The sequence below is a fragment of the Oncorhynchus tshawytscha genome, linkage group LG15 (genome assembly GCF_018296145.1).
Source record: "Oncorhynchus tshawytscha isolate Ot180627B linkage group LG15, Otsh_v2.0, whole genome shotgun sequence".
Taxonomy (NCBI): Eukaryota; Metazoa; Chordata; class Actinopteri; order Salmoniformes; family Salmonidae; genus Oncorhynchus; species Oncorhynchus tshawytscha.
Window position 1 is genome coordinate 3,393,879 of NC_056443.1, and position 25,244 is coordinate 3,419,122.

The 25,244-nt window shown below is 44.6% G+C and overlaps 2 protein-coding genes across 2 annotated transcripts in view; both read left to right on the forward strand.

Annotated features, from left to right (window-relative positions):
• Positions 1–2,961: 2,961 nt before the first annotated feature.
• LOC112263355 (protein FAM180A-like) lies at positions 2,962–14,304 on the forward strand. The gene is made up of 3 exons (XM_024439498.2): positions 2,962–3,289; positions 9,100–9,197; positions 13,326–14,304. The coding sequence occupies exons 1-3, from the start codon at positions 3,211–3,213 to the stop codon at positions 13,671–13,673; spliced, it is 525 nt and encodes a 174-aa protein (XP_024295266.1). The 5' UTR covers positions 2,962–3,210; the 3' UTR covers positions 13,674–14,304.
• A 10,077-nt stretch (positions 14,305–24,381) lies between these two features.
• The window catches only part of LOC112264580 (semaphorin-3C-like), a 54,084-nt gene continuing 53,221 nt past the window's right edge, over positions 24,382–25,244 (forward strand). Inside the window, exon 1 of the mRNA XM_042297928.1 lies at positions 24,382–24,402. The gene's annotated coding sequence lies outside the window, so the exon portion shown is untranslated. The remainder of the gene's footprint in view (positions 24,403–25,244) is intronic.

Consider the following 25,244-nt stretch of genomic DNA (forward strand, 5'->3'; position numbering starts at 1 on the left):
GGCTGGGACTTTTTCCTGCTCATGTATCCAGGAGTTCCTGTGGACCTGGTTTATTTTTTTAAACAAAAAGACTGGAGTTCCTCTCTACCATGACCCTTCCAGTAAGGAGACGAGAGACAGGCTCTGGTGAAGTTTTCTTTACCTACTGGACATTGTTTTCTCAGACTCAGAATATCATCTGTTATTACCTTCTGAGTTGATTGCGTAATGTACTGAGAGACAGACAGGTGTTCACTGGGAATATATCATCACCTTCTCATCATCCTTTATTTGAACATACTGTTCCTTCAGTGAGACATATGGAAGGGCAGAATACCTCAGGTGCCCATCTGGTTTTAGAGGAGAAAATTTCAATTCAACATATTGTGTTCGTAAAGCAAATAACTTGAAAGTCAGAGGGAGCTCAATTAATCATGCCCTCCAGCATTGCCTGATATATCAGTGAAATGTTTGAAGTTACCTAATCAAGGTGGTGGCAAAAGTGATGTGAAGTGGGTAATTAAAACCGCTGGCAATTTTAGATTTTCATTTAGATTTCATATCAGTCATCAGTCATATTTTTTATGATCATGCGCTGATAATATAGAAGCAGTAATTGTAAAACGAAACATTTAACCCAAACGATCATATATGAATACACCATTAGTTCTCAGCAGTAGAGTACTGATATAGCAGATATTGGTTGAGCTCTGAAATACATACTGCAAAAACAGTTGTCATCTGCAGTCAGTAAGCTGAGGTAGAATGGTGTAATTCTATTTAATAATAGCAGACTCATTTCTGAAATCGCTTGTTTTTTCCAGTTATTTTCCTTTATTCCCTGCCTTCATCTCATAGGACAGGCCAACCAAAGCAAAGCCCCTGGATTCCTGAGCAAACCACTATGCACCTTGGCCCTGGTAGCGAGAGTTTTGAATGTTGTTGTAACTGACATCATGTGACTGACTACACAGAGAACAGAAACTGTTCACTGAGGACAATGGAGAGACGAAGAGAACCCTGAAATGCTATACTGCACTGTAATCTATTGTATGTGGAATGCAGGTGGATTCTAAGACCGAGCATGATGATGATGGAGACGTGGTATTCCTCACAGTAGTGATTGTCTCAGCCACCATCTTTGTCTCTGTGTGAGGTAGCAATAAGCCTGGGGACGAGGTTACGATATGACTAGGATGACCATTATGCTAATGCTGATGGAAACCATATTGGAAACGACGGTGACTACAACAATGATGATGATGATGATGATACTGGACAGGTTTTACAGGTTGTAGACCAGCTACAGCCAGTCTGGTGTCAGCTCTGCCTCCGCCAGTAGCACGGTGAGCGGCAGGCCAGCCACTAACAGAGCAGCCATTCCCTGGGTCTTGATGACTTCCAGATGACAGCCCAGACAGCCTGGCCCGAGAGAACTCAGCACACAGTCACAGACAGAGAGAGAGGGGGGAGGCAGAGATAGGGTAGGGGAGGAGAGAGAGAAACAGACAGAGAGAGAGGGGGAGGCAGAGATAGGGTAGGGGAGGAGAGAGAGGGGGAGGCAGAGATAGGGTAGGGGAGGAGAGAGAGAAACAGACAGAGAGAGAGGGGGAGGCAGAGATAGGGTAGGGGAGGAGAGAGAAAACAGACAGAGAGAGAGGGGGGGAGGCAGAGATAGGGTAGGGGAGGAGAGAGAGGGAGGCAGAGATAGGGTAGGGGAGGAGAGAGAGAAACAGACAGAGAGAGGGGGGGAGGCAGAGATAGGGTAGGGGAGGAGAGAGAGAAACAGACAGAGAGAGAGGGGGAGGCAGAGATAGGGTAGGGGAGGAGAGAGAGGGGGAGGCAGAGATAGGGTAGGGGAGGAGAGAGACAAACAGACAGAGAGAGAGGGGGAGGCAGAGATAGGGTAGGGGAGGAGAGAGAGAAACAGACAGAGAGAGAGGGGGAGGCAGAGATAGGGTAGGGGAGGAGAGAGACAAACAGACAGAGAGAGAGGGGGAGGCAGAGATAGGGTAGGGGAGGAGAGAGAGGGGGAGGCAGAGATAGGGTAGGGGAGGAGAGAGAGGGGGGAGGCAGAGATAGGGTAGGGGAGGAGAGAGAGGGGGAGGCAGAGATAGGGTAGGGGAGGAGAGAGAGAAACAGACAGAGAGAGAGGGGGAGGCAGAGATAGGGTAGGGGAGGAGAGAGAGGGGGAGGCAGAGATAGGGTAGGGGAGGAGAGAGAGGGGGAGGCAGAGATAGGGTAGGGGAGGAGAGAGAGGGGGGGGAGGCAGAGATAGGGTAGGGGAGGAGAGAGGGGGGGAGGCAGAGATAGGGTAGGGGAGGAGAGAGAGGGGGGAGGCAGAGATAGGGTAGGGGAGGAGAGAGACAAACAGACAGAGAGAGAGGGGGAGGCAGAGATAGGGTAGGGGAGGAGAGAGACAAACAGACAGAGAGAGAGGGGGAGGCAGGCAGAGATAGGGTAGGGGAGGAGAGAGAGGGGAGGCAGAGATAGGGTAGGGGAGGAGAGAGAAAGGCAGAGATAGGGTAGGGGAGGAGAGAGGGGGAGGCAGAGATAGGGTAGGGGAGGAGAGAGAGGGGGAGGCAGAGATAGGGTAGGGGAGGAGAGAGGGGGGAGGCAGAGATAGGGTAGGGGGGAGAGAGAGAAACAGAGAGAGAGAGGGGGAGGCAGAGATAGGGTAGGGGAGGAGAGAGAGGGGGAGAGGCAGAGATAGGGTAGGGGAGGAGAGAGAGGGGGAGGCAGAGATAGGGTAGGGGAGGAGAGAGAGAAACAGACAGAGAGAGGGGGGAGGCAGAGATAGGGTAGGGGAGGAGAGAGAGAAACAGACAGAGAGAGAGGGGGAGGCAGAGATAGGGTAGGGGAGGAGAGAGAGGGGGAGGGCAGAGATAGGGTAGGGGAGGAGAGAGAGAAACAGACAGAGGAGAGAGGGGGAGGCAGAGATAGGGTAGGGGAGGAGAGAGAGAGGGGGGGGAGGCAGAGATAGGGTAGGGGAGGAGAGAGACAAACAGACAGACAAAGGAAAGGATGAAGCAGTTGCATGTGAAGTGGTTTAGCAGTGCTCCAGTCAGCGTTCTTACCTCATTCTCCTGATGGTTGTTGGTACACAGCTCTCTCCAGCTGGGGCCTGGCTGGCTGCTGTGATTAGCTGGTGACTGATCCACATTCAGATCCCATTGAGACAGACAGACGACAGGGCAGTGTCAGTGTGTGTGCGCTGGGACGAGAGTCAGCATGATGCATCGGTGGGGTCTACTCATCACTGTGTTCTACTGCCAGCTGTTCCTGGCTGCTGCTCAACACTGGAGGAAAGGTAGGACACCTGAGCACCTCACAGAGCTTCGACTGACTTCAGGTCAGTTTGAGGGGTCCACATAGACACATTCATAGAAAGTTAATGGTTGTTGTGTAGACGTACTCAGAGCTAGTCGCAATAAGAAGTAATGAACTGCATTTAGGAATCAAAGGAAAAGTATCATTGTGCGTTATCATAACTGAACGTTTTGCTGCCAAATAGATTATTTAGGTGGAGTTAATTAGGCTACATTTTTTATGTAGACTATTTTCTGATGTGTTTGCAGACATTTATGAGATTTTATGTTTTTTGAAGAAAAGACAAATGTTTTGTTTGCTTTGGCAGGGCTGTGGGTGTTAGGCTCCTGTATGTATGTGATTATGTTGATGAGAAGGAGAGAAATGCTATTTTCTGAATATCTTTCGACAGGGAAAAACAACTTCAAGTGCCTCTTTGTAGTTGGGTCCAAACATTTGGATCCACATTCATACATTTTCCCTCCCTCCCACACACGTCAATGTTTGGTTCCTTGGAAATGTTGACTGCCGAAAATAGGTCCCTCCGAATTAAGGAATGTAGGAGGGTGGATTTACATGTAAATCACTGAATCAGTCACATGATGTTGAACTTGCTTCAGGAAACGCAACTTAGCTCAGGTCTTTGCAGGCAGATGAGATCCAGTCATATACAGTCTTGGCCAAAAGTTTTGAGAATGACACAAATATATATTTTCACAAAGTTTGCTGCTTCAGTGTCTTTAGATATTTTTGTCAGATGTTACTATGGAATACTGAAGTATAATACAAGCATTTTATAAGTGTCAAGTCTTTTATTGACAATTACATGAAGTTGATGCAAGAGTCAATATTTGCAGTGTTGACCCTTATCTTTCAAGACCTCTGCGATCTGACCCTGGCATGCTGTCAATTAACTTCTGGGCCACATCCTGACTGATGGCAGCCCATTCTTGCATATTCAATACTTGGAGTTTGTCAGAATTTGTGGGTTTTTGTTTGTCCACCCGCCTTTTGAGGATTGACCACAAGTTCTCAATGGGATTAAGGTCTGGGGAGTTTCCTGGCCATGGACCCAAAATATCTATGTTTTGTTCCCCGAGCCACTTACTTATCACTTTTGCCTTATGGCAAGGTGCTCCATCATGCTGGAAAAGGCATTGTTCGTCATCAAACTGTTCCTGGATGGTTGGGAGAAGTACCTATTGGAGGATGTGTTGGTACCATTCTTTATTCATGGCTGTGTTCTTAGGCAAAATTGTGAGTGAGCCCACTCCCTTGGCTGAGAAGCAACCCCACACATGAATGGTCTCAGGATGCTTTACTGTTGGCATGACACAGGACTGATGGTAGCGCTCACCTTGTCTTCTCCGGACAAGCTTTTTTCTGGATGCCCCAAACAATCGGAAAGGGGATTCATCAGAGAAAATTACTTTACCCCAGTCCTCAGCAGTCCAATCCCTGTACCTTTTGCAGAATAGCAGTCTGTCTCCTTCTTGACATCAGGCCATCCTCCAAAAGTTTTCGCCTCACTGTGCGTGCAGATGCACTCACACCTGCCTGCTGCCATTCCTGAGCAAGCTCTGTACTGGTGGTGCCCCGATCCCACAGCTGAATCAACTTTAGGAGATGGTCCTGGCGCTTGCTGGACTTTCTTGGGCGCCCTGAAGCCTTCGTCACAACAATTGAACCACTCTCCTTGAAGTTCTTGATGATCCGATAAATGGTTGATTTAGGTGCAATCTTACTGGCAGCAATATCCTTGCCTGTGAAGCCCTTTTTGTGCAAAGCAATGATGATGGCATGTGTTTCCTTGCAGGCAACCATGGCTGACAGAGGAAGAACAATGATTCCAAGCACCACCCTCCTTTTGAAGCTTCCAGTCTGTTATTCAAACTCAATCAGCATGACAGAGTGATCTCCAGCCTTGTCCTCGTCAACACTCACACCTGTGTTAATGAGAGAATCACTGACATGATGTCAGCTGGTCCTTTTGTGGCAGGGCTGAAATGCAGTGGAAATGTTTTTGGGAGGATTCAGTTCATTTGCATGGCAAAGAGGGACTTTGCAATTAATTACAATTCATCTGATCACTCTTCATAACATTCTGGAGTATATGCATATTGTCATCATACAAACTGAGGCAGCAGACAAATTAATATCTGCGTCATTCTCAAAACATTTGGCCACGACTGTGCATGATGTGACTGTGTGGATACGAGTCTGACAAGATCAGATAAAATAACACAAACTTTATTAATCCCAGAGGGGAAACTGGTCTGTCAATCAGTCATGTGTCTCAGTATCCTGTAGGAAAATATTATTACATCCATGTCATACTCGTACTAAGCTTATCTACTGTATGGCTATTGAACATCAGGTCACTTCTAAAGATCACGTCTGAATATTTAGGATTTGATAGAGGGGACAGACAGTGATTTAGAATTGGGGACAAACTGTAAGTGTAGCCCATGTGACTGTCTCTGGCCCACTGTGTCCCTCTGACTGCTGCCACATTCTTCCCCAGCTGTTTTGACTGCAGCAGCCTGGAAGAACATCTGCATGTCTGACTTGATGTATTGTTATCCCTTCAACATTGAGACATATCTTGGCCCATATTTGGAGCTCTCGGGTCTTCGGCCCACTGGGAATGTTCTAATTAGGACATATACTTGCTCCAGAGTGTGTGCATTCTGTGGAAAATATCAGTTTAGACATCACAATGCAAATATGTAAACTGGTTAAGCAAACATCATTCATCAGTTGTAGTATGGCAAATGTTCCTGACTTTGGTTTTGGCTCTGACTTTAATCCAAATAACCATTACTGTAAACCTGGAGGACAGTGACCTCTGGTTTGCCTGCTTTTCTCTAGTCACGACACAATTCCAGCCAAGACCATTTAGCACTGATTGTAATGAATGGCTTTGTGTTTTCCCCTGGCTCATTGCATGTGCTTAGAGGGAGATTACAAGTTCCCTGCTTGTTTGTGAGGACACAGGGGACAGTGTCCTAGCAAACACTGATTATTTAGTCTGCGCTACAGTGGGCCGAGAAGCACGAGCGATGATTGGTTTCTTCTAGCTCAGAGCTTTGAAAACTGAGATCTGCTTTCAGAGGTGGGATCATCTACTTTAAACCAGCAACCACTTATTCCATATGTGATCGGCTAGATTTGGAAACCGAGGCTACTGTGTATCAGATGACTGTGTTGGCCCGCTGAGCTAAAGCCTAGGCATTACACAAGTCTTCAGGTCTCAGGCAAGGTTACACATCACATGGGCATTGAACATAGATGTTTATTTGTGTTGCTGTTGTTCTGCTGAGGTGAAAAGAAGGTTCCCTCCTGTTCTTCACTTCTGACTCGGGCTCAACACAATGGACTCAACGTATCATCTCTGTGTGTGGAATTCCAGCTCCACCCACCTCCACTTATAGATACACACTGGAAGGCATCAGGAAAGGATGTGCTCCTGGATGAAAGTCAACATTGGGGCTTAGGCTTTCCAGTACATACTGGATGAGTATCTCACTTGGATGCACAGTAGCACATATCAGCCCAAATCTAGGTGAAAATTATGACGGCGGTGTCTGGCATTCCTCGCAGCTGCTGTATGTATGGCACCTGTGCAACTACTGGTGAAACCCATACAAATTGCTGGCTGGTTGGAGCACCCATTTTGGAGCTAATATCTCCACAGTGGTACAGCATCAACATTAACATCAAACGATGAATGGAAAACGAAGCATGGAAATGAACCTCATAGACCTCATAACCTCACTGTTCACACCGGCTCTGTGCCAATAAAAGTTGTTGTCCCTATGGGTGTGTTCTGTATGCTTATACATTCCAACGCTGCTTCTTTAACCCTGTTTCTGAATGGGGAGAATAGGGCAAGTGTTGTCCCATCGAGAGCGTGAGGAGTACAGTGGAGGGGGGCTGGGAATAGCAAGACCTGATCTTGGATCAGAATCCATATGGAGTACAGTCGGAGAACAGTGGAATTGTGCTGGGTGTCAGTTGACCAGGAGCTGATTCCTGATCGGTTTCCATAAAGAGGGCCAATGTTTAAACTATGATCCTCATTAAACTCTGTGAGCCTATATTTCGCTTGGCTCAAACTGCAGATTACTGTACAGTGATTGGATATCTGGCTTAGATTAGTAACAAGAGCACGTTCTACAGTAGTAGGGAACTGACCAAGCTCAGAAAGAATGTCACTCTCCGACAGGTGTTGTATCTATGAGAGAATGAGTAAGCTATGGTGTGAGGTATGGATAAACAGTAGCCCCGTGTGTTGTGTTTCATAACGCTAAGTTACAACCGCATTGAACTCTGAACTGTTGAGAGAACAACTTATTTTACCCCTAGTCACGCTGTGTTCCTACCATGACCTTTCTGTTCTGTCCAGGGCCCAGGCATTCCTCAGACAGACTGAAGCACTGCATGATCGATGGTCTGTTTGTGTCCATTTCATACATGCTCCGACTTCCAATCAAGCTTCTTATTTGGACCTTGTCTGTCTGTACCTGACCCTTCAACCCAAAAGCACATGGCCCTGTACTTTCAACACACAGTCTGAGTTCCTGCCAGGTATTCAGGGATGTAATGGAAAGGAAAGCAAATAAGGAATTGATGGAGAGATGCTGTTGCACCAGACTTTCTTTGGGTTGGGCTGGGTCATCTCTAGGTCATGTTAACAACATTTCTCAACGTGTCATATTTTTCTGTTGAGGTCAAATACTTGACCACAAGAATGTCTCTATGTACTGCAGCTGTCTCTCAAACTGGTGAAGGGTATTATCATGTCACTACTGTGACTCTTGCCTCAAATCATCCTCTCACTGTTCAGAAGCCACTCAGAGTAATGCAGAGGGAACCCTATGAAAAGAAGCCCATTAGTCCCATTATCTCACTTAATGTTAATCAGGCCTAGGTCATTTTTGAGAGATTAGACGAGTCCTTTGTAGATATAATAACTACCACATCTCCCTTACAGGTCAAAGAATAGGTGTGAAGGAGGTGGTTCAGGGAATGGTCTCATCTGAGATCAGAATACCTGCCTTAGCTGCATTTAGCTCAGCAGCTGCCTTTAGCTCAGCAGTCTTGTGGTATGCAAGGGACCAAGGTTGGAACCCATTTGGTAAGCTTGTGCCCAGGTGTTTCTCTGCTTCTGCTCCTGGTTAGCTCCACTTATAAATGACAGAGCTGCCTTAGTCTGCGGTTCTGAAGGCTGAGAGAGAGGGGTTTTATAAGGAGCAGACCACAGCTCCTGAACTCTCAGGCCTGCTGCGGCACATATGCCCTGACACTTTGAAATCTGACCGCCCTACCCTATAGCCTATGCCCTATAGACACACCTGGCTCTTTGAAAAGAGAGGGCATCTATAACGTGGGACATACCAGCGATTACCGGTGTCAGAGGTTAAAAGGTTTTCACCCGGTTTCACATAGGAACGTCTGCTGCAGTTTACACCCTAGTTGTCTCCCACAAACCTGGGACTCGATAGTTTAACCTACGTAGACATGTTTACAGTGTGCAGTAAGTGTAGGATTTTACATGACCTATAGCTACTGTGTCAATGTATTTGACTATATTGTATACTGTATGCCACTGCGTAAATACTGCAACATGTGATGTGTTTGACTGACCTCCTGGTCACAACAACGGCAACCATATTCACTCGGTCAACGGGAAATTCTGGATCTATTGTATTTCAGGACTTCTTTTGGTTTGCTATTGGTTTAATGAGTCATTCAACTACTCAAAATGCTATCTCTCCTCTTCTCACTTTCTCTCCCCTTTCTCTTCAGCCCTTTACCCATCAGCCTTTAGAGTGAAGCGTGGCACACACTCATTGGTCAACCCCACCTTCCAGAACTCTGTGGAAGATGTTAACCTGCTGTTTGAGGTGAGTCGACAATAGCCATCTCTGCTTAAATTACATTAATGAGCATACAGGGGATTTAATTCATTGTGAATGTTACATGGAAACAAGAAGATTGTTGTCAGATCAAGTTAAATCTTCCACAAATGTAAAGTTTTATTACAGGCTCTCAGTCTGTAACAGTCTGGCTCTTCTCTCTGACCCACAATGGATCATCCAGAGACCCTCCTCTCAGATCATTTAGTCTTTAATACTTAATATTGTTCTGCATTGAATTCCATATCCCAGAGGCCCCTGCTTCTTCTCGTTGTGGAGCCAGACCATATCCACTGTGGGCACAACCCAGATTCATCCACACATATTACAGCTGGTATGTTGGAGCCCAAGAAGCAAACATTATGTCTGGACATATACCGCTCAGCCATCCACCGCTCTGATGTTTGAGTGGAAAACATGGACACAGAGGTTATAGGTTATTCAAGGTTTGTGAATCTTGTGGGGTAGCAGCAAAACATGTTGCATCAGAATCAATGCCACTCAAGCTTTTATATTCACCATTGCTTCTAAATAAAATATCTTAGGCATAACAAGTCAAAAATACCTGAAAGCTCATCTCTTGTGCTTTTGGGAAGAATTCTTAACTTTCAGAAACTCTGTTAGTTACTTAAGTGAGTTGTAGGTCGCATAGGGGCCCCTTTCTCCATACTGTAGCAAACTCTTATTTCAGTCCTTGTCAGTGTCAAATCTTAAATTGACTCTTAGACCCTGCATTTATGGAGATCTGAGAGTGCATAGGGTCTAAGGGTTGATTTGGAATTGGGCATTACAGTATGGGAAGAGGCTACATTTCTACTGTTTGTTATGACAGAACTCAGAACATCGCTGAGCAAACAACGGAAACCAAGAAGTGCGTGTGGAGTAAGCAAAGTTGGAGAGCTCTTGTCTTCAGCAGTGGGCCTATGTGTGCAGGTGTGTGTATCTCCTCAGAGTTCCATTCAGAGAGAGAGAAGTGAAAGTTAGATGTATTGAATGTTTGACTCCTCTTCTCCTACAAATTGAAGAGCTGAAACATTTCCTGTTTGATGTGAATCTTGTGGATACCACCGCTCGTCGTGCTGCAGGGAAATGGAGGTCGGAGGTGGGAAGGGCCGAGGCAGAGAAGCTGTAGGCAAAGTGAACAGTCCTCATGGCTTCAAACTTTCTGAATTTCATACAGTTGAACTTGGGCAACGAGAGTCATGGTTGGAGCAGGAACGTAGTTTTGACCTACTGGGAAAGGGAAGCTGAAGCCTCAGTCAGCAGTCGTCATCAGTAGCAGTGTGTGGGTAAAATCACTGGGGAAACCAAGCCAGGAAAAAAAGCCATATTACAAACTGTGTTGTGAGAATTTATTTGTCTGCTCTATGACCTGTTAGTTCATATGCATTGTGACCGTGATATATTGATATATAGGCCTAAGGCCCAGACAACAAGAAGACACAGTGGTAGAATAAATTCAACCACACATTTGTTTCATCACAAAACCGGGGAGCAACCTCTGTCTGGTGAAGTCCAGAACACATATTGAATGTAACAAACAGTTACATGAACTACAGCATCGTCAAGCAAAATAATGTTTCTGGAGTTTTCAGACTACTTAACAACTATTGATTTAGAACCACGGAGACTTACCGAAAGTCACAAAGAAAACAGGAGCTGCCTCCACTATTCCAGCACCATTTCATCTTCAATATTTCAACATCATCAAATCACCTACTGTATGCTTAGTCTAATACAGTGACAACTAAAATACACCAAAAACAATCTAGTCCAATCAACGTAATGTGGCGTACAGCAAGTCAGCCACCAGGGGAGACTCGTCAAGGCCTGGTGACAGACGGTGTGTACATCACGAGGCGATGGCTCCATCTGCTGGACGTGCCAGGTCTCGACGAGTTCTCCGGACAGGGCTGATTGGGAGATTGGGGCTGATTGGGAAGAAAGGACTCCTATATAGTTGGGGATGGGGGAAGAAAGGACTCCTGTATAGGTGGGGATGGGGGAAGAAAGGACTCCTGTATAGTTGGGGATGGGGGAAGAAAGGACTCCTGTATAGGTGGGGATGGGGGAAGAAAGGACTCCTGGGTGGGGATGGGGGAAGAAAGGACTCCTGTATAGGTGGGGATGGGGGAAGAAAGGACTCCTGTATAGGTGGGGATGGGGGAAGGGACTCCTGTATAGGTGGGGATGGGGGAAGAAAGGACTCCTGTATAGGTGGGGATGGGGGAAGAAAGGACTCCTGTATAGGTGGGGATGGGGGACTCCTGTATAGGTGGGGATGGGGGAAGAAAGGACTCCTGTATAGGTGGGGATGGGGGAAGAAAGGACTCCTGTATAGGTGGGGATGGGGGAAGAAAGGACTCCTGTATAGGTGGGGATGGGGGAAGAAAGGACTCCTGTATAGGTGGGGATGGGGGGAAGAAAGGACTCCTGTATAGGTGGGGATGGGGGGAAGAAAGGATTCCTGTATAGGTGGGGATGGTTACAGAGGTAACAGGAGTGAGTGCAGTTGCGATCCTGGCACGATACAGAAAGACCCAGAGTCCAGAAGAGGGTCTCATAGGGGAGACCTTTTCTTTTTGATTTATTATTCAAATAAACACCCTTGAAACCGAGTTTATCCTACTCTGTCCGTGTCTAATCTGTGTAAATGTCTTGACCAAACCCCATGGTCTTCCATAGAAAGCTAAATATGATGTGGCTTCCCATGGTTCTGATTTCTCTCTCTCTCTCTCTGTGTGTGTGTGTGTGTGTGTGTGTGTGTGTGTGTGTGTGTGTGTGTGTGTGTGTGTGTGTGTGTGTGTGTGTGTGTGTGTGTGTGTGTGACGAAACGTGTGTGTGTGACAAACGGTCTATACAGTACAAGCTTTTATTTTTTGTTGTCCTAGGCTACCTGGCTAAAATGCTTACTCGCTAGCCTAACTTCCTATCATGGTCATTGTTAGCTAGTTAACATTAGCCTTCTACATCTAGCTACATATTGAACTTCCATCCTCTCAGGTCAAGGGCACAATGTATGAATTTATCATTGGATCAGAATCGCGGTTATAATAATTTGCCAGTATGATGAATTAAGTAAGACAAGTCCAAATCCCTTTCTCCATCGTTTGCTAATTTAGGAAAGGGCCAATTTTAGCAAGCTAGCTAGCCACCGGAGGACAACAACACAATGAAATGTGACAATTTAAGTTGTTTTTTGTCAATGATGTTTGGGTCTCAATGTGATAGGAGTGAAGCCAAATCCAAACTGGCTTCCCCTGACACTTTCTTTTGGTGCGCCAAGACCATTAACAGTTTAGCTCAACACTGATTGGCTAATATGTTATCATTTTTATCAAGGGAGGCCAAATGCCAAACAGCTTTTGACCAGACATCATCTGATAGATGGCCTGCACATACAGAGAGAAAGGGGCACAGTTTCACTCGCTCTAATGCTTTCTCCCCTGGTGAGATACATTCTGCCTCTTGCGAACTGAGGTAAAATTCTCAAAGACCGAGATGAAATATTTTTTTAAATGACACTTTTTTCTCTGACAAATTTTTTGGGGAAGCCTGGCTTCCCTTGGCATCCATGAATACATGCCAACGGGAGTCAGGTTACTCAAGGAAAACTGTCCCTCTATCCATGGAAGGAACAGAAACTTATTTTTAAGGTCTTAATTATTGAGTGTTTAGTCCGATTCAACAGAGGAATAAGGCAGCAAACATATTTTGTAAAGTATTGTATACCCCTTGGTGGTAAGAGCTTGACTTGTATTCCAGTTATACCATTGGTTTTTATGAGGTGAGTTTCATTATGACTCTGTTGATCAAATCATTCAATCAGTCAATTGATTAAATCAATCAAACAAACAATCTCAGAACATGAAGGTATTGAGATTTATTTATTTTACTAGGCAAGTCAGTTAAGAACAAATTCTTATTTTCAATGACAGCCTAGAACAACAGATTTGTACCTTGTCAGCTCAGGGATTTGAACTTGCAACCTTTCGGTTACTAGTCCAACACTCTAACCACTAGGCTACCCTGCCACCCCAGATGACAGATGGACATATGAAAAGTGGATCTGATAGAACCTGTAAAGAATCTAATGCAACTGTGTCTGTCTTCTAGATCCTGCTGGCAGGCCTGCAGATTGAGGGTGAGGACAAGCCCTTCATGATCCCAGACATGGAGCTGGCGTCTCTGAGGTCGGTCCAAAAGCTGGAGGTTATCTGTGAGGACGTCCTGCCCAAGAGACTATCCGAGATCACACGTCTGACCTCCCACCTGTCCCAGCGCAGAGGTGCCCTGAGCAGGGAGGACTTTGAGCGCACAGTGCTGACTATGGTGTACACTGCCCAGACTCTGGCTCATACCACCTCCCAACACCAGAAGGCGCTGTGGGGAGACGCCCTGCTGCAGCTGTTCAGGGCCATACAAGAAGATCTGATGCCCCCACCCAGGACACCTCAGCACTAGTGTTATGGACATGTGGACACATTATTTTAGATAATATAATATACTGATTATTTTATACTGTAACACAAGAGAATTTGAAAGATGTTTTCTATTGTATTCTGTTGTATTGTATTATCAAAATGACTGTTCTGATAATGTAATATGTTTGGTTATGATCAAATGTTATGATCTAATCATATTGCAAGGAGGATGTGGGAAAAGGAGGGATGTGAACTATATCTTGTTCATGTTCTATCTATCGGATTCCGCCTTGTTCCAGGACTTCAGATGTAATCAAACATTTTAAATATTTTATCAGTCACTCTGTCATCATGATTCATAACAGGTCTTTATCTAATCTTCTGTCATAATCTTCTCAGCTGTTTATCACAATCACATAATCTTTCCCCAGCACAGTCCTATGGCGAAAAGGAGCTTCGTGAAAAGGTTGTCCTATGAGGGGCAGAAATAGTTGTATTGACCTGTAACATTGCTTTGGATGAAGACAGAGGTATCAATTTGCTCAGCTTATTTCTCTGTAATTGATATTATAATAAAATAATGATCAATATTTTTAACTGTACCATGGTTATGGCCATGTTATGATCCAACCTATCCTGATGCAGTAAAAACATATATTTATGCCAAATCATTTTGACTGCAGACCCATTATATATTTTTTGCTTATCTGGATTCACAGGTTTTACGCACCAACAAGACTTTTTGGAGAGCACTATGGTCCTCTTTTGATATGGCCTTGTTGTGAATATGTACAAATGAGGGATATGGCTATAGAATGTTCACTCACATTTGCAAAAAACGTGGGGAGGGATTTGCCTCAGTCCCAACCTGTTTTTATTTTGTAAGTAGAGGATTTTAGCTGCTCTAGCCTGCTGGGAGGATGCCAAGCTCTCCTGGTGGTCACACATAATGGCAGGGGTGAGTCCAAGCCCCATGCTCTGAGTAGAGCCCACTAGAGCCCTCATTGATGAGAAACTACAGATTGTGGTGAAGAATGTTTTTCCCCCAAAAAGAAGATCACCCTTCGTTCCTTTCAGCGCTCTGAGGATGGGAGGCGTTCTGCCATTATGCCAGTGATGAAACTGGGACGGTCAAAGGCAAGAACAACTATGTTTTTGGGCTTGGGTTCCTACTTGTTGTTTTGCCAGATGTTACTATTTATGTTTGTCATACTTCATGCAAAGATATTTTTTTTAAAGTACAGTACTTTGACTTGTTAATCAACTTTACAAATGGCTATAGTAAAGCAACCGAGTTGTGTTATTGTACTGTATTGTGTGTGAAGTTGCTGAGGACATCCGTTTCGGCGGTTCTTATGTGGGCTTAGAATCCATGGGCTTACTGTGGATCATGAGGCCAGTGTCTGGCAGTGAAACAGGACTCACACACACACACACACCAAATTACATAAGATATGCCTCTGCTCCAGTATGAATTCTGAATGATTTTCAGTTAGCTCTCCCTACATGGTTGACTGTTTCTTTTCTCTCTGTAATACAGTAAACAATTATTTTACAGATGCTCTGTAGACACAACCCTATTTTCTAACATATGTTTTGATAATTCAGCCCAGATGTATGGAGTGTATAAGTGCCTGTCATGTTTTCCCTTTGAGATTGTCCCTTGTGTTTTAACCGATTCTAAAGCAATGGTAAATGACCAAATCTGGAATGCACTGAAATTATAGTTGTATTTTGCTCAAATCTCTAGAAATAAGCACAAGATGTACTTTGATGAGAACAACCATTTGATCCGAAGAGACATGATCCAGCCTATCACTGAAAGTGACCCTAAAGTGGAGGTGATGGTATCTTTCAGACTGCATTGTATGCACACTATACTGTATGTATTTGTACAGTGAGGAACTGACATGTGTGTTGACCTCTTTTTTGACCCCATAGGTCAGGAGGTTAAAGTGTCCATTACTGATGGTCATTGGAGAAGCTGACCAGAACTGTGCCACTGCAGAATCTGTCCAGGATGTAAGTACTGTACAGGAGCAATTAGTGTTAAGCGCCTTGCTCAAGATATATTTTTCACCTAGTCACCTCAGGGATTCAAACCAGCAACCTTTCAGTTAATGGCCCAACACTCTTAACCACTAGGCTACCTGACACTACCTGATAATGCATACATAGACCTACATTGATTACAGTATAAGTTGGCACGCTAAAAGGCCTATCCCAGATATCACCTGACCTCTGACCTCTATGCACAGATGTGCAGTACAGTATGTTGGAGAGGGCAGGGAACGGTCACCTGCTGACAACTGTGTCCTACCCTGGGGCTGGTCACCTGATCAAACCTTTCTACTCTCCTCACTTCCGCTCTAGCACCTTCCTTTACACCAAGAACAGGGTAAAAAGTGAGGGATTTTACAGAGCATCTCTCATCTGCTCTGACTTACTGTAAGGCTAGATCAAGGACCCAGTCGATAGTATCCCTAGACACATGACGTTACAAGTCTTTGAAAAGGATTGTTTTTCATGAGTATTTTTACCTGCAAAACTGTGATGTGTTGTTGCAGTGATCATGTTGTGGGGAGGGGAGTCCAAATGGAGGAGGATCCTGGAGTTCCTTCAGAAGAACCTGTTCCAAAGACAGGACCCCTCTGTCCCCTCAGAGCTGTGAGATCCTCCTGGACTATCTCCATTATAGTCGTCGCTTCTCCAGCTTCATTATCTGTCAGGGCCCTATTCTTGAAATTAAAGAGAGACGATGTTGGTTGGATTTGTTTTTACTCACCAGGTGGCAGCATTGTACAGTCTCTTAAATGACTGGTCTACTGCTCGTAGGTGTCATAGTAGTCAATGTCCTGACAATTACAAGGAGGAAGAAGAGGAGATGGTCGACATCGGCCTTTCATCAAAGTCCTTATGGGGAAGCCTTTCTGTTTAAAGACCTTGGGTCAGACCTTGGCTGCTCGGTCACGGTTGAGTTGCGGTCTTCTAGCCAGTCTGGTTTGGATTCCAAACTCCTGTGAGGTAACATGAAGTGTTATTGATATCAGCTGAATTGGAGAGAATGAACACTGCTGCCTTTAACTCTCATCAACTGCATAACCTTTTTGTTGTTGTTGAGATGTCACCCATATTCTCACTTCAGATCACTCCATTCTGGCAAAGTGGACCGATGGCGTAAACATCTCCATGTGTTGCTCATATATTAAACCAATAGCCTGGTCCCAGATCTGTTTGCTCTGTGTTGCTCCTATGTTCATTGTCATCCCAAACATCGCCATGCACAAACAGATCTGGGACTACGTAGGCTACTAAACCAATGCCTTCTCTAGTGATGAAGGATAAAATACCCAATTTGGCAACCTGTCGTGCTATTAAACCAATGCCTTCCCTAGTGATGAAGGGTAAATTCCCAATCTGGCATCCCGCCGTGCCATTAAACCAATGCCTTGTCTAGTGACGAAGGATAAATTCCCAATCTGGCAACCCGCCGTGCCGTTAAAACCTTTACAGACTCAGTGGAGTATATCCTCAACCTTCATTCCTCCAGCAGCCTTGTGGTGTGACTTGCCCCCCTATTATTATGAGGAGGAAGTAATCCAGCGCCTGTATCCCATGCATCAGACCCACGCTCCGGCCCCACCATGGAAAACATTCCACTGGCAGCCCCTCAGCACGGCCCATATGGACCAAATTCCTCCTTTTGAAACTCCATTGAAAGAATATGTTAATGTTGTGAGCCCGAAAAAAAGTAATAGAGTAATAGATAAAAGCGATTTTAAAATAAAACATTTGTATTACTTATTGTCACACATGGCGGCGGTAGAGAAGAGGATGGGGGGAGGGATTTAGAGACGCAGTCAGAGACTCCAGATGTTAGGTTCAGATGTTCTGATTTATGAGCTATAGAGCCATGCACAGTGTGAGGCTATTACCCAGATAATGATGCCACCTAGTGACCATGGCAATGTACAAATCCTGTAACTCTGGTTAGGGTCCATGCCATGTTAAGTGGGCAGCTAGAACACTAGACCTAGAATCCCTACTCCCCAGGGGCTGATAGTGAGGTAGGATTTTAGAAATGTGGCCCACCCAGTTTTAGTAGGGAGGTGGAAGGGAGGGTTGACATATTTCCCTGTCCATCCACAGAGTTTTGACAGACTGATATAGCATGTATAATGGCTAGGGAGCCTGGCTTTGACAGTGAGAAGGGAGAGGGGTGATGATGCCAACATTGTGTGCACTTGTGTGTGTGTTAGTTTCCTATGTGTTAGTCATGGAATGGGATACCTCAGTGTATCCAACAGCCAATTACACAGTATGAGGAGGGTAGTGCCTAACCCATAACAAACAATACTTTAACAGCCTGCATGAACTCATGAGATCAGCCTGAAATTAAATTAACACACTACCACTACTTGGGATCATGTCAACAAGAGTAGATAAAACGCACAGCAGACTGTCAATCTACTTCTTGCCAAGCACTTGCCCTCTTTGATGTGGTTCTTGGTGACGGTTTCTCCTCCAAAAACCCCATAATACTCAGTAACCGAAGTGGCCACATTTATCACAGCTCTTGGAATTCTGGCATTCTGCTCCGTGTTCCTACAAAATAGATTTGTTGTGCATAGTGCCCCTGACACAGTCGATAAGCGATGGGGGATCGTTGTCAGGGAGGAAGTGATGAGGCTTAGGCATGAAGTGGTTCTCTCTTACTCCCCTCTAGAGCTCTTATTTAGTATTGTTATGTAGATGTGCTTAGTTCTCATGAGAGTTCTGGTAGTGTTATGTAGAGCTGCTAGGTTCTCATGAGAGTTCTGGTAAGCCCTGTTTCAACACAACCCATTGCAAGGGTCTTTAACTCAATTTGGCCTGGTGTAATCCTACCACAGGTGCTGGCTTCCCAAGGGGACATGCTCATCGTGTGTGTGTGTGTGTGTGTGTGTGTGTGTGTGTGTGTGTGTGTGTGTGTGTGTGTGTGTGTGTGTGTGTGTGTGTGTGTGTGTGTGTGTGTGTGTGTGTGTGTGTGTGTGTGTGTGTGTGTGTGTGTGTGTGTGTGAGATTTAATAATATTTTTTCCCCATTTAAACTACCATTCAAAAGTTTGGGGTCACTTAGAAATGTCCTTGTTTATGAATTTTTTATTTTTTTTTGTCCATTAAAGTGACATTAAATTGATCAGAAATACAGTGTAGACATTGTTAATGTTGTAAATGACTATTTATGGCTGATTTTGAATGGAATATCTACATAGGCGTACAGAGGCCCATTATCAGTAACCATCACCCCTGTGTTCCAATGGCATGTTGTGTTAGCTAAGCCAAGTTTAAAATTTTAAAAGTCTAATTGATCATAAGAAAAACCCTTTTGCAATTATGTTAGCACAGCTGGTTTAAAGAAGCAATAAAACTGGCCTTCTTTAGACTAGTTGAGTATCTGGAGCATCAGCATTTGTGGGTTCGATTACAGGCTCAAAATGGCCAGAAACAAAGCACTTTCTTCTGAAACTTGTCAGTCTATTCTTGTTCTGAGAAATGAAGGCTATACCATGCGAGAAAATGCCATGAAACTGAAGATCTCGTACAACGCTGTGTACTACTCCCTTCACAGAACAGTGCAAACTGGCTCTAACCAGAATAGAAAGAGGAGTGGGAGGCCCCGGTGCACAACTGAGCAAGAGGAGAAGTACATTAGAGTGTCTAGTTTGAGAAACAGACACCTTAAAAGTCCTCAACTGGCCTCATCATTAAATAGTACACGCAAAACACCCGTCTTAATGTCAACAGTGAAGAGGCGACTCAGGGATGCTGGTCTTCTAGACAAGTTTGGCAGATTACCTCCACGTTTCTCTCTACACCAACATTTTATCTCTACTGAACACACCCAACAGTTAATGCCCAAGGAGCAACAGCCTTATCACGTGCCCACACTGCCCCTTACTGTCCAGTCCCCACAATAGACTCAGTGTATTAGCTATGTGGTTACAGCAATCTGTTTTTAATAGACTCTCTCACTTTGGACATTGTGAAAATGTATCTGCCATTCAGCCAGTTCATCACAGGCTAGGGTTTCTCTCCCCTTGTGGCTTGGCATCTTTATAGAGGCGCTTATCACACAACTGATTTTGCTATTGGTTGTCGTCCAAGGAGAAGCTCTTGTGTGATTTTCTTGGAAAACGTAAGGAGATAACTGTGAGTAATGAGTAAACAACTGGCTCCATGAGGTGTGCTGACTGGTGGAAAGCACCTTGAGAATAAACACTGCGCTGTTTCGGTCCTTGGCAGATTTCCATCCTTTTCTCTGTTTATTTAAGAATTAATCATTAAAAGGGTAATCCGCAGTTGAAACAATAACAAAGCATAATCCCCACCCCTGTTTCAGTAATACATTTAGCTGTGGGATTGGGCTGGAGAAATGTAACCACTCTCAAATTCATAGACAGAGCTATGGATGCAAGGACTGACCATCCATGATATCAAAATTACAGTTTTAACTTTGTTTTGAGGCTATATAGTGTTTGTTTACATTACTTTGTTTACGAACATTGAGGTAATCAATACATTAATAAATAATTATTGTATAAGTCCAAAAATGGATGTAGCAACTGCAGATTGCCCCTTTAAGTGACTATAGTATCTGTGGTCAGCAGGCTCTGTTTTCTCTGTAGCCATCTTCGTATGGTTTTAATGTGCATCGTGCTGTTGTGTCAACACATACAGGGAACCCAGTGTTAGGCCTCGACGTACGGGGAATTCAAGCGTTTATTTCTGACAGAGTAAACCGTGAAATTAGGTGCATGCGCATCAGTGTGCACATACAGTACCTGTGTGCTTGCTTGCGTGCATTCACACATTCGTCTGTGCGTGTGTTCCCCTCAGACGTGCTCCAACCCACCCCTGAGCTGCCAGTCACCAGAGGCAGCAGGGCCATTATGTGTGTGTGTGTTCAGTGTGAAACTAGCTGTGAAGACGCGACCTGACCCTGTGAGCCGTTTAGTCAAACTGCTTATCCTTCCATTTCAACACGCCATCTGATTTGTATTTCAGGGGAATGTCCACCTGCAGTATGATGGACCTTAGGGGTATGACACTCTCCACTTGATGACCTCATCAGTAAGAGACACATGTAACATAGCCTCCCTAGATCATCCCTTAGTCGTCACCGCTGGGTGGAGGTGCCTAATGGGAGTGGTGCCTTATGGGAGTGTTAAGTGTTATCCATCTGACAAACATTGTTTGACCTAACACACCCCAGGCTTTATTCCACAACGGGGAAAGTATGTTTACTTGGATCACATAGTAGAAAGTAAAAAGCTGTTGGCTTGGTGAATCCCTCTTTCCCCTCCTTTCTTCTTAATGGTGTTTTTCAGGGGAACAGATGTGTTGACTGAGTCACATAAGGACTCTGCAGATGCTCTGGGTTGAGGAGTTGAAGCATTCGTGTCCTAGAGAATACATCACACACAGAAGGAGGGATATGATGTGGTGATCAATGTGTCCACATGAGGATTCATGTAGAGAGAGAGAGAACATACAGGTAGAGAGACAGGGGGATACCTAGTTTGCTGTACAACTGAATGCCTTCAACTGAAATGTGTTTTCTGCACTTAACCCAACCCCTCTGAATCAGAAAGAGAGCGAGAGACAGATACAGTGACTTAGGAAAGTATTCAGACCCCTTGACTTTTTCCAAATTTTGTTATGTTACAGCCTTATTCTAAAATGGATTAAATCAATAAAAATCTTCAGCAATCTACACAGAACACCCCCATAATAAAAAACAGAAATACCTTACTTACACAAGTATTCAGACCCGTTGCTATGAGACTCGAAATTAAGCTCAGGTGCGTACTGCCTCCATTGATCATTCTTGAGATGTTTCTACAACTTGATTGGAGTCCACCTGGGGTAAATTCAATTGATTGGACATGATTTGGAAAGGCACACAACTGTCAATAAAAGCTCCCACAGTTGACAGTGCATGTCACAGCAAAAATCAAGCCATGAGGTTGAAGGAATTGTCGCTAGAGCTCCGAGACAGGATTGTGTCGAGGCACAGATTTCCGTAGCATTGAAGGCCATCAAGAACACAGTTCCCTCTATCATTCTTAAATTAAAGTCGTTTTGAACCACCAAGACTCTTCCTAGAGCTGGCCACCAGGCCAAACTGAGCAATCGGGGGAGAAGGGCGTTGGTCAGGGAGGTGACCAAGAACCTGATGGTCACTCTGGCAGAGCTGCAGAGTTACACTGTGGAGATGGGAGAAACTTCCAGAAGGACAACCATCTCTGCAGCACTCCACCAATTAGGCCTTTATGATAGAGTGGCCAGACGGAAGCCACTCCTCAGTAAAACGCTCATGACAGCCCGCTTGGAGTTTGCCAAAAGTCACCTAAAGGACTCTCAGACCATGAGAAACAAGATTGTCTGGTCTGATGAAACTAATATTGAACTCTTTGGCCTGAATGCCAAGTGTCACGTCTGGAAGAAACCTAGCATCATCCCTACAGTGAAACATGGTGATGTCAGCATCATGCTGTGGGGATGTTTTTCAGCGGCAGGGACTGGGAGTCTAGTCAGGATCGAAGAAAGATGAACGGAGCAAAGTACAGAGAGATCCTTGATGAAAGCCTGCTCCAGAGCGCTCCGGTTCACCTTCCAACAGAACAACGACCCTAAGCACACAGCCAAGACAACACAGGAGTGGCTTCAGGACAAGGCTCTGAATGTCCTTGAGTGGCCCAGCCAGAGCCCAGACTTTGAACATTTTTTATTTATTTTTTATTATTCTTTATTATAACCTCACAAAATGTTCTAAAAACCTGTTTTTGCTTTGTCATTATGGAGTGTTGTGTGTAGATTGATTTGAACAAAAACACAATTTAATCATTTTTATTATAAGGCTCTAAATTAACAAAATGTGGGAAAAGTCAAGGGGTCTGAATACTTTCCGAAGGTGCCGTATATCTTGGCATCACTGACAGACTTTACCGTTATGATCATGTTTTCTCCTATCTGTTAAATAGGCCTATGATTGATGCGTAATCAACTAAGGTATGCATATAGCTCTAGGCCTTTGCTTTTACTGTTCCTGATCCCACTGATATATATGTGGGAGACATAGTGTATGTCCATATTCACAAAGCTCAACTTCAGCCCGGCCTTCGTGATTCCCTCCCAATACAGCCGACTTGTAGTTTACCCAGGAAATCCTTGTCTGGTTAGGGTGCCAAGATTGCCAAGAGAGAGGTTATCTAGCAAACATCTGCTCTTTGTCCTGAACATTGGCTTTGGTTCTCCTGCAGTGTGTTCAGTCTCATAGTCCAGACATGGAGTTCAGACATGGAATCAGCATGGAACCCTAAACACATCATGATTAGATAAGAGGCTTTCTCTTTATCACATTCAAGTAATTGCTTTACAGCTTTGCGGTGACTCTCAAGGACATTTCCGCATGCTGATTTCACAGAACAGTAAATGTGTTAATTAATCCGGACCAGTATATGGCTTGAAGCATGGAGTCCTGACCTAGTGACGGCTCCATAAATAAGTCCATGAGTCATTTAACGCTGTCGATACTGCCTGATATGGAGCCATTCATCTAGAAATACCGAGAATCAAATCTCACTGTTACTCCTTACTAAACGCTGACTCACAGTAATAACAGGTTCTAGTGTTCATGACTCAACACACACCATGCAGGGAACCTCTCATACATTTGCAGATGCAGCAATGGAAGAAGTGACCGCTGGCGCAGCGCCGGACACATGGCAGATGAACCTTGGTCCTCTCTGGGGCTGTAATGAGGAAGAGGGCCCATAGCGTGCTGGAAGAATATGAACCACAGGTTAATGTTGACAGAATCAATCAGAGCCTAAGTAGAGTTACCTAAGCCTGTCCCGCCCGGGTCCCCAGGTCATCCATTCACGTAATTAGCAAAGTACTATTCATCTACAGAGGGAGAGGGGCTTGGATACAGCTCCCTCAGCGCTCTGAGGCTGGGCCAATTAAATAGCTGTTATTAATACACACACACACACACACAACCACACACACACACCTCTGGGATTAGAGCACGGGTGGGCATCCCATCGTACATCCCCTGTGGATTGGGCCATATTGATCTGGCCTGAAGTCATCCCATTTAAAACATGAGGGACTCAATAGGTCGGTCACACTGTTAGAGTAATATAACCGATTGGTACTGTTAGGTCAGAGACCTGGGTGCAATTCAATTGTTGGACGTGGTAGTAAGAAAAGGGGCAGCTTCAAGCAGCATACTCAAAATATGCCTCTTCAATTGAGTGAAAGTGAATGGGAAGACTAGGGGGAAAGGATGGCTTGATTCAAAGCAAAAAAAGCTCCCAGCACACTGCGTTTTCATAGTGTCACTTGTTTATTTTGTGCCAACGTGTCGACCTCACACCCGTAGCTTGTGGTGGGAGAACAGTCTGTGAGTGTGAGGGTGTTCTTGTTTGTTTTCTATTTACCCAATATGTATGTCTTATCGTCAGCTTGCTCCCAGCCTTGCCTCATGTTGTCCACATGTGTTTGCAATCCAGCCTGGTGACTGCATGATGATGAGCATGTTTCTTACGATGCAGAGCTGGCCTTAACACTTCAGCAACCCTCCCTCAGAGAATGAGCTCATATCTGAACTTCCAACATAAAGAACCAAACAAGCAATCTGTAAGTGATTCCAGGATATGGTCAGGAAGATATTGCCATCAGCGGGCTATACGGAAAGTCTAAGATCGTCAAGATGTACTGGTAAGAACGCTTTTGGAAATTGTGAAAAGTTGCAAGTTGTCTAGCGATTTACAGTATATCCACATACTGTATCATTAAATGAATGTGTATTTGATTGACAGCATTTTCTTATTTAATACCAGAAATTGTAGGACATTGTTATATGCAGTAAATAGCTATGTACTCCTTCTACTTGTTGTTGTCATACTTTACGGATGACATTTCAAAAAGCCTGGAATGAAAGGAATGGGTCGGTTTAATTGGTCACTTATCTCTTCATTTAGCTGTATCTGCTTGTTCAGCGGCTTTCAGTGGAGGGTTTCTGGTTACTAAGCTATTTTTAAAAAGCCCAGAATAAAATAGCTATAGGGCCGTTTTTCTTTCACTTATCTGAAATATGAGAGGAGGCAAAGGCAATGCCTTTCTAATTCAAAAAGTTAAGACTGGAATATGTTAAGCCTAATCTGAAAAGACTAAACAATGGATAGGCAAGAGAACTCACTTCCTGTTCAAAATGCAGACACCAATCAGAAGTAGTACTTCTGCAGAGAAACCTATCCTCCCACCAATAATGCAGTTATTGATTAACATGTCTGAGGCTCTCTTTGCTGCTGATTGGTCTGGTCTGAGGGGACCTCCTGATTGAATTGTGGACCCAACATAAATAATGGTCTGCTGGCATAGACCAAAAGAGCTTCTGGAATGCAACTGGTAAGCGGAAATCAAGTGTCACTTTTCTCCTCTTTCCATTAATGCACTCGCTGCAGTTCCTTTTGACACGAGGAGGCGTGCAATCCTAGCATAGCCTTCGCCTGTTAAAAAACCCATTCATCAACAAAAGTAACAATGAGGCTGATAGCAGG